The sequence below is a fragment of the Pygocentrus nattereri genome, chromosome 6 (genome assembly GCF_015220715.1).
Source record: "Pygocentrus nattereri isolate fPygNat1 chromosome 6, fPygNat1.pri, whole genome shotgun sequence".
Lineage (NCBI taxonomy): Eukaryota > Metazoa > Chordata > Actinopteri > Characiformes > Serrasalmidae > Pygocentrus > Pygocentrus nattereri.
Genome location: NC_051216.1, coordinates 18,166,734 through 18,179,113, shown reverse-complemented (window position 1 = coordinate 18,179,113; position 12,380 = coordinate 18,166,734). Strand labels below are relative to the sequence as shown.

Here is a 12,380-nt window from a genome sequence, read left to right as displayed (position 1 = left end):
TTCCTCCCTTCAGAAAGGCAATACTCTACTGAGTTAGCATTATTAGCCCAACTTCCTGTCGGCTAGAGCATTTCTCTGCCCCATCCCAAAATCGTCTCACTCATCTCCTTCCACAAGCCATAAGGAAGAGTAAACGGTGCTAAGCAGCTGGGCTGAGAAGGAGAATGAAGTTGCATTATTTATGGCTCTCTTGCTTGTTTTGAATTTCATAGCAATAGCACTATTTCAGCACTTTTCATCCTATGCCTCATGAGAAGAAAAAGGAAACACACACACACACACACACACACACACACAGAATGAATGAATTAGGAAATGCTGGTTTACTGCCCCGAATGCAAACAGCTGACCTTTATTCTGCGGAAGATTTACAAACTCATCTTTCACTAAAAGGGGACTTTATTCTTCTTCGCAAGAAAGAGATGTGAAAAACAAAACAACATGATGACAAGACAAGGCAACTAACTAGCATCTCCATAAAAGCTGTTGTTTTCAGAGATACCACACATTTATCCAATTCACTCTATTAGATCTGACAGCAACAGATGCTGCTCTAATTGGCTTGCCACTCAAACCTAAAGCGTTTATTTTTGCTTTAACTCTGCTATGAAATGATTCTGCGGGTGGCAAGTAGTTTGATGAAAGACAATGTGGAGAGGGTGCAGTATTTTTCCACTGATAAACAGCTTGTGGAGAATCCAGAAGTGCTCTGTGGCATTAACTTGGTTGAGGGATTGTTCAGCAAGTGTGGAATGCACTGATCTGCTCTCCTCTGTGGTTCCGCCATCAAACCCCGTGTTAGCACATGCGCACACATGCACGCGTTGCTGCCGTGGAGAGGCTGCCAAAGTCCTACATCTGCATCTCATCAGTATGTGAGCATGTCAACAGTACAAAGAGTGAGAGGAGAGGAGGAGCTGGAGTGAACATGCACCTTTATCTTATACACACGCACACAGACGCAAGCAGGGGCGGCTTCAGAAGACACCTAGCTGGTGACTTTTACATTAGAGCAGGACGGGAAGCAGGGCAAAGGGTGTAGTAAAAGCAGAAATGAGCATATGGAAAATGAAATAACCCTGAGGCCTCCGAGACGGCAAAAACAGAACATGACAAATGGGCTTAGCAGGGCCATGATAGAAAAAAAATAATAAAACCGATAAAATTTTAAACAGATCCTATCCACTACATGGGATAGCCGGCCGGCTAGAAAGCAGAAAAACATTTTCCTATTCCCCCGGAAAGGCAAGCAGAGAGTACAGCCAAGCTCCTATCAGCCAACTGAGAACACACGTAAAATGTAGCAAGGCCAGATATTTAAGCAGATCTGTATTGCAGTTGCCGCGCTACAATGGATAGTATCAGCAACAGCTTGCGGCGCCATATACATGCTTGTTTACAACAGCGGAGCTCCACAGGTGGCCAGGTGAATGCACGCACCTGCAGGTGTGAAATCAACAGCGCAATAGCCTCTAGGCATGGGTGACCAAATGCTCTGCCAAATTTGCACCCCACTCTGATCACTGGACACATGCACATATACATGCACTCAGGCCTCTGATACTAGTACTGGGATTATGCCTTTCAATTCATTAAAAGTGTGCTGATGAAGCAATAATGTAGGGTATATGGATTGGCCTAACACAAAATCTTTTTTCTTCATAATTTGTCTGAATTCCTTTACCAAAACATCTACAGAAACAGTCAACTGGAACTCAGATTTAATAAAATGCTCTCTTGTGATTAGTTAGAGGGCTTGTTCGCATATTGCAGCCTTCTGCGATACAAAAACTAGTACCTCTATAACAATGAACCAACTGTTCAGTCCTAACATACACACGCAATTTCTGAACATGCACAGATCTAGTTAGTAGTCAGATGTTTCCACAGAACAAAGACAAAGAAAAAGCACTTCTGATTGGCAGCAGCCAATTCTCTATTTCCACTGAGCGTGTCATCTGATAATTAACTGATGTTTAATCACAGAGATGAGGAGCTTAAGTTCCTCTGCCTGCATGACTGACTGCACGGCTGTTTCATCCAGCTGGACTGACCACTGCCTCACTCCTGGACCCTAATTCTGTCCCTCCACATGCCCAATTGAGCCCAGCAGTGCAGTTCAGGCAAGAGGCAGCGGAAAGTCCACAGCCCACCAGCATTGAGCAAGCTTGCCCACCCCACAAGCAGATGGCCAAAAGACTCTCTCACTCTCACTCCCTCACCATCTTTCTCTGTCTTTCCAATGCAGCCAATCAGAAGCATAACTGGACTAATGAAGCTGTTGTTTGCAATGGTGTGATAGCTGGGCTTTTAGAAGGACCCCTGAAGAGAAGCCCCTCAGAGACCACATGACACAAACTAGCAGCCAGAATACCCACATTTGGCAAGAGACAAGAAAGAAAGAAATAATGAAAGAAAGAAACTTAAAAATGTTTATGATTAATTTACACTCATTATTGATATTATCTGAGCTGTTTTAAGCAATTTCAAGCACTTCAAATGGAATTAAGACTAAAACAGACTATAAAAACTAACCGTCTCAGTACTTTACAAATGCCATCCAACATATTTAACATTTTTAAACATAACTATGACAACTTTATGCTACTTTTATGGTGATTTTAATACAACTAGCAGTTCAAAATTATTTCTATAAGGTTATATTGAAGTTAATCATGAAAATATATATTGTAATCATATGCAGTTGCCCTGCATTGTCTGGTATTTATGGTACTGATTCTGGCCCCCTTCACTATTCGCATATAAGTTCAGCATCTAACATCGCACATCACAGAGAGACTTTCAGCAAACAAGCCTCTAGCCTGGATGAAGATGATGTTGATATCGGAGTGAAGTCAGCCTGAGAGACGGGGTCACTCTGTTTCTGGTGTGTTCCTGAAGTTTGGGGTTGTGTTTATGCGCTGAGAAACCCATCTGATGAGTAACAGAGCGGAGCACACTGCCTCGGGAAGAGTTCACTGTGGAAAGCACTCAGTAAAAAAAAGTCCGAGCTGAATGAACTTCTCCAGTGATCATCTGTGTTCGCAATCATCTATGTTCATCTGTGTTCAGGCTGGAAGTATGAGTGTGGGGAGTACACTGGTGTACGGTCGGTTCCAAAGCTGTGGTTTAGCGAAAATGTTCTTGATTTCTTCCATTTCTGTTCTCTCTGAGCAGAGCAGAGTGGACTCAGGAGGACAGATAGGAGGGCTAAAGGAGAGCAGGGCATCTTATCAATTTTCCAGCAAAATCTGAAATGTTAGACTTACAGTGGTGCTGTAAGAGCAGCAGATGAACAGTGGAAGAGTTTAAATGTGAATTTAAGAGTGGGAAACTGGCTGTGTGGGGTTTTCACCCTATGTTACAAGCCTAATAAAGGGTTAAATTAAAGATGATATACATAATATAGATTTAGAATTGTTATTATTATTATTATAATTAGTATTATTCAGAACAACAGTACTATTATAATTAACAAAAGTATAATTATTAATAACACTACTACTACTACTACAACTACTACTGCTAACAACAACAACAAAACAACAACAACAACAATAATAATAATAATAATAATAATAATATCCGTTTCATGTTTATTATAATTATTATTATATAATGTTTATTCTTGGCGCGAGATTAAACCCCCTCTTGCCTCTCACTTATCCCGCAGAACATCAAACACTAAAAAGCAAAAAAGAAATATTAATATTTCTCGCATTTGTGACAAAGACATACACGTTAAAGTCGAGACCCCCGTGTACATGCATGGAGCGCGCGGGTCTTCCGTGAGCCCCTGTTTACTGAGTTAAACGCAGTCGGTGAGCTCAAACACACCAAACGTGTCGAAACCGCTTAATGTCCTCGTGGCCGTGTTTAACAGGATTACAGTGAGTGTCCGCACACAGGGGCACTGCGGGGAAACACCAGTTGCCTTCACTCAGCCAGAAGCGTTTTAAAGCTCGTCGTGTTAATAAAACACAGCAGGAGCTTTTTCTGATAAAACCCACCTCAGAGCAAATGTAAACCCAGAAGTGAGGGTATAAAACCAGAGCTGAGGTCTGGAGTCAGCGCTCACGGAGGAGGGCACAGCGCGTGCCTCCAGTACGCAGGACACTTGGCTACTAAACGAGGATTGCCGAAGCTCCTGTGGATGGAACTGTGTAATAATAACAGAGGCCGACTCACCCTCGTCTCCGCGAACCAGAGATGATAAGCACAACACAAGTAAACATCCACTCAGTCTGCTAAGTAAATCCATGTTGGGGTAAAAGCCGCGTGGAAAGTCTCGTGGTGCTGAATCTCCGTGTTCAGTAACAGGATCAGAGCCGCGCGCTTCGCTCTTTCTGGAGTCAGACAGACCAGCACATGCTGCTCTTCCCTTTCACTACTACACTGGAGAACCAGGCGGGCTGCCTCTCATCTACCTCTCATTACACTGAACACAGCAGCCTGGCTGAGTAACTTTCCCTTCAACTCGGGCTAAGGAGGGTCCCGCTCAGTGAGAGACTGCAGTCCACTCTGGTCATCAGTTCGAGTAAGATTAGGGTTTTAAAGTCAGACTTTTTTTTCTTTTGTTGTTGTTCTTCTCCTTTTGTGCTTTTCCTCTTCCAGTCCAAATGTCACAAATGCGCTCCAGTCTTTTTCCTCTGACTTCACACTTTTTACTCCTTCTCTCCTCTTTATTATCAGCACAACTCGCTCCCGTTTCTCTCCAGAAATGAAACGAAAGCTCGCGCTAAAATGGTATTAGATAAAAAAAAATGAATGACAGAAAAGAGTATAAGGCTATATCATGTGTTCCGGTGAAGCCGTGTATAAACAGACAGGGTGAAACAGTTCCAGCGCTCCGCTCAGCTCCGTCTGCAGCTCTAAGCGCGGTGCAGTGAGAAACGCAGCGCCGTTTTTTGGTGCTTTCCCCACCGGTTGTCTGTAAGCCACGCCTCCTGCTCTGCGATTGGCTACAAGTTAAATTTCCCCACCTCCGGAGATGAGACTGGTAATAAGTTCACGCCCCTCGCGCTGGAATTGACTGTAGCCCCGCCCACAGCGTTAGGATTGGACGCCCCCCATGCTGGGTTTAGCTTGTCGAGGTCTCCTAAGATTGGTTAGTAGGTCGTACTAGTAACCAATCTATTAGACGTAACTAGTAGCCAATCCCAACGCAGGGAGGCGTGGCTTGTCTATGAATATGGGTGGGGAAAAAAAAAAAAAACATAAGGCCACCTCTTCTCCCTCCATCTAGTCTGTGATTAAAGAGAAGCCAGTCTATAAAAAGAAGAGCCAGGAGAGCAACAAACGTCAACCACTGGTGGCAGTTTGGTTTCTGAGGGTTTCTGAGCAACCCTCAAAAACCTCAGATAAAGAGAGAACACTGTAATGATAAAAAGGGGAACAGAAACAGAATGGAACATGTGATAATACCGCTCACCATGTGCAGCCTTTCTAATGTAGAGCACCGCCTGAAGTTAGAAACATCCCTGATACCTTCTAATTGCCTTTAGGCTAAAGGAGCTTTGATGAAAATACAGATATGGCACAAACCTAAAATGCTGAGCCAAGATTTATGCACTACACGGAAGCCAGGTGAAGGATACAGGTATGGAAATGCATTGCTGAGCTGGAATTAATGTAAGTGTATTTGACAGCAGGCCAGGAAATAAAGAGAGGGAACAGTGTTGTTTGGTGTCTAACACCAAGATAAAACAAGAAGGTGAAACAAAAGCCAAACAGGCCATGATGAGCAAGAAAAACACTGCCACGAGATACACAGAGCCTTCAGTTGGTCTTATTTCTCATTGAATTTGCAAAAAAGCTCTTCTAAACACAGCAAAAGGGTGGGAGGCGGTGGAAGTTCCCTGTTTGAGTTATTCAGAGCGGTAGTGAAGTAATGAGAAAAAGAAGTGTCCACATGCACCGCCTTACACACTCTCTAATTTAAGACCCAGTGGTGAGGAGAAGCGCATGTTGAGAAAACACTATGGAGATGAGAGTCCACAATAAACAGAGAAAGAAGAAAGCTATAGTTTCGGAGAAAACAGAAATAGATACAAACCTTGTGCACCACAACCCACACATCAAAGCCATATTCTATATCTATAAGAGCAACCCAAACCAACTATCATCTGCTCGTGTGCACCACACCCAATCCAGGCCCTACATGGGCCCCCAGTCTCCCCTTTAACTACACACACCGAGACCTTAATGACACAGCAATCTCAAAGCAGAGCCCAAAATAAAGCTTCTCCTCCTCAAGCACCCTGACCTGCATGTGACAGATGTACCCTGCAAGGAGACCACATGGCAATGAGGCAGCAGCTCAGAACCACAAAGTAGCAACAAGCCTAAACGTGGACCAAAAGCAGTGCAGTGTTAAGATCTTCTGACTTGCCCACCAACTTAGCATATCTTATGTGCTATGGTGCTTTAGGAAGACTCATTCCTGGGGTTGTTTCACTTTTTACTGTAGCCAAATGATTAGTTCAGGATTGTGGAACACCTCAGAGGGTTCAGGTTAAGTGTTTATGCAAGTCACATTCACTAGAGGAAGAGAGATGAAGGAACAACATGCTATCTTTTGCAAGGCTAGACAATCAGCAGGATGCTTCCACAGGGGGTCCTATCTCCACACTAACTTTCTTATCTATGTCTTTGAGTGCTGGCTCCTGCCCAGACTGAGCACTGAGCTCTGGAGGCCATGATGATGTTTGCCCCAGGAGCTTCAAGCCGTCATTAACCATGCTGATAGAAGCTGCCTCTGTTCACTGTTTTGATATCAGTTTTGCAGGTTCTGTTGACATGGTTAAAGTCAGGAATCTGGCCAGGACAAGCTGTTCCACAGTGAGTCCAAAAGCGCCCTCCACCCTGAGCGTTGACAGAAGTGCTCTAGGCTGTCTACATACAACTCGACCCTGCACGGATCTGAGATCATCCATCTTTAGGGCCAATGGCAGGCTGGGAATGGAGACCCCTCTGAAGAACAGTGGAGGCTCTGTTCATGGTGGTGGAACTGTCCACACACTCAGTCTCACAGGGAGAGGAGCACTGATGCCAGCTATGGGTGTTTTAGGCACCCTGGGGGTTCTAGCACAGACATCTGAGTGGACCTGCTTCCTGCTCCAGCCACCACAGACTCCTGTGCTGGCACAAACATCTCTGCAGCTAGAGGACTTTTCCAATACTGGAAAAGAGGAATAGCAGAAAGCATGCCTGAACATGGCTGTTTCCCTGATGCCTTAACTTCTGGAGGTATCGCACAGATTAGCACCCAGATCCAATTACTTTTGCTAAGCAGGGCCAAATGCTGGACATGCCACAGCACAGGGCAGCAAGGGTGGGCCATGAGAGCAAACTCTCAAGGTCCCCATGCCTACCACTGAGCTGGAAAACCTCTTGTGAGAAAGATCTATAATGATGACAAACAGGCCAGCAGCGGAAGAGAGCTGTTCTGGAATGGAATTCTGAACCAGACATTCCACTGGTAAGGCAAAGGCCAGGTACAAAGCAATACTATCAGTGTTTACATGGTGCCCCCTGTTTCCCTCTCCACTCTTATCTCTCAGGCTTCAAGCATGTTATTGAGACAGGCCATGCCCACAGGCTCAATCATGCTGAACCAAGGGTGGGATGCTTGGTGAATAGTGTTGTAAAGAAAACATAACGTCAATCATTCTCTCTTTGATGGTCCAGAGACCACGTATGGCTCCAGATGCTGCAATACTCCCCACACCTTATTGAAGAATGCAGTAGGTGTCAACATATTCCTATTGAAACACAAACGCAAACACAAAAGTTGCCCTAGACTTCATTGAGAACATCAACTGACCTCACCTTGCCAGAACAGTAAATCAGCACGTCAACAGCACATGGACATGAGTGACACTCTTATTTACAGCCTGGCTCTGCTGATGTTTTTCTCCTGGAACTAAGAAAAATAACACTTACACATGCTAACACACACATATTAGTGTTCCTGAATTCATTCTCACACAGACTACACGTGTGTTTATTACGGCTGTATCTGCTGCCCGTGAACCGCATTCACATCACAGCCTGATTGCCTCCTTGCTCTTGTCTGATCTATTCATTGAAGTACACAGGCCGTGGTGTGTGTGTAGCAGGTCTAGATCACAGCACTGTAGATCTTGCGCCAGGTCTCTGCAGGAGAAGGCTTTTATTTGCCTATTTACAGCCGCATGTCACTGCAGCTGCCTCTGGCACGATTATCACTGTAGGATGAAGCGGTGTCCAGGGGTTCATGCTCTACAATAGTGGCTGAGGAAGCTGCAGAGCTCATTATCTACAGATCTATCCGACCCCCCTGAGGCCTCTCTTTTCCGTAAACTCACATTCATTCAGCCAGCTCGAGAAAACACCTAATGCATATGCCACAGGCCTGGCCACACTCAGCTAACAGAGCAGGGTGGCAGTGTAGACAGCCACTGGACAACAGTGATCCCTTTATATATATACTTAATAAATGACATCTTGTGAATGAATCAGTTTCCTTGTGCTTATGTACTTCTATTCAGTAGTAACTATGAAATATGTTTGCTGAAATGATAATGAATAAACTAATCAGCTGCTTGAGTGTGACTTTTGACATCACTTTGAAAGCCTGACTCCTTTCAGAGATCTATGGCAGTTCCACTTTGATCCATAAGGGGGCAGGTGTCCGCCAAGGGAGACTAGGAAAGCTGAGTGGTCAAGAATGACCAAAAAGCAGAGGAGACAAAGCCTGTACAAGGAAACATCACTATCAGAGTGAAAAGACAAGCTCATTGCTGAAATGTGAAATGATTTACAAAGCTGTGACAATAAGAACTTGGAGTGGTTGTTGACAGATTCATATTGCTGGAGCAGAAAGCCAAATGCAGTTAATTACTGTAGCAAGTAGAACAGAAGTGGGTAGCAAATGATCACATGGTGTCTAAACATACATTGCAACCTCCTAGCTTCCACGATAATCTCACATCCAATCATAACTACACTTTCAATGCTTTCCTTTGTCTTCCCCCTCCAGCAATTTCTGCTCTCTCAGTAGTCTGCATGTATTTCCTCAAACCCAGTTTTCTCTCCTTTGATACTGCATTTTATTTGCAGTCTCTGGATGTGCTCATCCACTGATTCGGAGCAATAAACATCGGTTTATTATAATGAGGGACAGAGAGCTCCAGGGGACATGATGAGCAAAGTGCCTGAGGTGCATTTACTTTTCTTCCATTCCAGAACACAAACATCACAGCTACATATCTCTTAATCTTGCTTTTAATTATGTGCCTTTACCTCAGCAGCAGCAGCGGAGCACACATGCGCGCACACACATGCACTCATTACAGAGTAATTAAGGCGCCTGGGGTGAGCTCCCTCGTTGCCTGTGATGGTATTCACTGATGAGTTTCTGTGGCTCCGTGTCCTGCTCTTCTCATCAGAATTGTTCTGGTCATTGATAAGCCCAGGGGCCAGAGGTCAGAGCACCTAACATTGATAAGGCTGTCTGTGGAACCCCACTGGGCTGATTAGGATCTGACTAAGCATGGGGTCTGAGGGTCATGATGGAACACTGATCAAACAATCAGAGCGACCTAGACCCTCCCCTTTACCTCTCTCTCTCTCTCTACTACAGCATGCTTATCTAAGGTCTAACATGTCCCCCCAGGTCTCTCACAGCTGTTGCTCCAGAACCTTTATCTCTATCTGTATTCTGTTTCTAATTACAGGAATGGCCTTCTCTCACCCCTCTGTATGCAAGCCGTTAGTTTGTTTACAGTAAACCCTTCATCCAGAGAGTACGCAGAAAAGACAGAGGGAAGTAAGTCTTGTGACTCCGGTGCCTTCAGGCGGGTTCCCTATTCAGCTCGTCCTCTCTTGAAGCAGGACTAGCCAAACACACAGGGTCAGTTATTCGGACATGGATTAAGCTTTATCTTGGGCTAAATTTCAGTAGTAGTAGTAGTAGTAGTAGTAATAATAATAACAACAACAGCAACAAGAATACATTTTATTAGATAAACTTTTCCACACATGAAATGCAGCTTGACATGTTTAAAAGATTAACCTAAACTACAAGGAAAGGAGGTAAAAAGAACATTTTTATATGATGGAAAGATTCAAACAAGAACAGACCTAGAAGAAGTGCAAAGATAAAATCACAAACATAAATAAGCAAACAAAATAAAAACAAAACAGATCTAGAATCAGCTAATTATTGTCCTGAGTAAAAGAGGAGATAATTCTGGCAGATAATAGGTCATCAGGCACTGTTCCACAGTGCAAGACCATAATAGCTAAAAGTACCACCAACTACACTGGTCTCCAAACATACTCAGACACTTCAGTGAAATTATTTAGGGTACTTTTATACAACGTTTAACAAAATGATATCTGTTTCACAGAAAGGCACTTTTAGCACAACATCAAACTAATTGTAGATTCTTTATGTGGAGAAGCCTGGAGAAGATTTCCAACCACACTGCAGTAAGATTACTGTAAAAAGTCAAAGTCTGGGGTTCTTTTTCTTACAGTATTGTCAGTCAGCTTGTGTTACTGACAGGATCATGAACTCAGAGGAGTATAAAGGCATTTTGGATGCAATCTTAAGAAGTCTATAAGGAACTACTCAAAAGATAAACACTTTAACTGCCTTCTGAGAGAACATTGTCAAAAAAAACAATCACATTTCCTTGGATGTTTAACATACACTGCACTGCCAAAAGTCCTCATTCCCACCCACATCATGAATTCAGGTGTTCCAATCACTGCCAGGGCCACAGGAGTATAAAGCCAAGGACCTAGGCATGCAGACTGCTTCTACAAACATTTGTGAAAGAATGGGTCGCTCTCAGGAGCTCAGTTAATTCCAGAAGGGTATTGTGATAGGGACGCCACCTGCGCAACAATCCGTCGTGAAATTTCATCGCTACTAAATTTCCACTGTCAACTGTCAGTGGTATTATAACAAAGTGAAAGCGATTGGGAATGACAGCAACTCAACCACGAAGTGGTAGGCCAAGTAACATGACAGAGCAGGATCAGCGGATGCTGAGGCATATAGTGCACAGAGGTCACCAACTTTCTGCAGTCAATTGCTATAGACCTCCAAACTTCACAAAGCCTTCAGATTAGCTCAAGAACAGTGTGTAGAGAGCTTCATGGAATGGGTTTCCTTGGCCGAGCAGCTGCATCCAAGCCTTACATCACCAAGCGCAATGCAAAGCATCAAATGCAGTGGTATAAAGCGGGGCCACTGGACTCTAGAGCAGTGGAGATGTGTTCTCTGGAGTGACGAATCACACTTCTCCATCTGGCAATCCAATGGACAAGTCTAGGTTTGGCGGTTGCCAGGAGAACAGTACTTGTCTCACTGCATTGTGTCAAGTGTAAAGTTTGGTGGAGGGGGGATTATGATGTGGGGTTGTTTTTCAGGAGTTGGGCTCAGTCCTTTAGTTCCAGTGAAATGAACTCTTAATGATTCAGCACACCAAGAGATTTTGGACAATTTCATGCTCCCAACTTTGTGGGAACAGTTTGGGGAAGGGCCCTTCCTGTTCCAACATGAGTGCGCACCAGTGCACAAAGCAAGGTCCATAAAGACATGGATGAGTGAATTTGGTGTGGAAGAACTTGACTGACCTGTCCTGACCACAACCTGATAGAACACCTTTAGGATGAATTAGAGTGAAGCCTGCGAGCCAGGCCTTCTCATCCAACATCAGTGTCTGACCTCACAAGTGTGCTTCTGGAGGAATGGTCAAAAATTTCCATAACCACACTCCTAACCTCTGTGGAAAGCCTTCCCAAAAGAGTTGAAGCTGTTATAGCTGCAAAGGGTGGGCTGACATCATATTAAACCCTATGGATTAAAAATGGGATGTCACTCAAGCTTATATGCATGTGAAGGCAGACGACTCAATACTTTTGGAAATATAGTGTATATATGTTTGACATAAATACCAGTTGGTTTGACATCTTGTTTCTTAACACAATGATCGTCATACATTTTTATGGATGGGATAATGTCCAATTACTTTTTGAGGCTACAATACGTTGGATCTGACTTCAGGTCTGACTAGAAGACTGGAGAGCTCTGTTTGGTTTATACACATCATCAATGTGTTTTATCATTACAATTCCATTTAGTCTGGGCTTAATCTGGGTCTGGGAAACCGGCCCACTGAGTAGTAAAAATAAAGCTGAGCTAGTTAGCTAGCTAAGCCGGACTTAAGAAGGATAGAGTGTAGCACACTTAAATACTAAAACACTTGATAGGGTAGCAACTGGCACAGTTTAGGTCAATCCCCCTCTGCATAAGGTGGGAAAGAATCTCTCTGATTCAAATGGCTCTATTGGCAGGATTCTGCAGTGCTTTGCCAAGGCTCTAG

The 12,380-nt window shown here is 43.9% G+C and overlaps 1 protein-coding gene across 2 annotated transcripts in view; it reads right to left on the bottom strand.

The window, feature by feature from the left end:
* Positions 1-4,876, bottom strand: part of nrp2b (neuropilin 2b) — a 97,100-nt gene extending 92,224 nt beyond the window's left edge. For both annotated transcript variants that reach the window (XM_017691690.1, XM_017691691.2), the window contains exon 1: positions 4,189-4,876. In XM_017691690.1, the coding sequence (XP_017547179.1) occupies positions 4,189-4,261 (73 nt within the window). In that variant the 5' untranslated portion in view covers positions 4,262-4,876. The remainder of the gene's footprint in view (positions 1-4,188) is intronic.
* Positions 4,877-12,380: the final 7,504 nt, after the last annotated feature.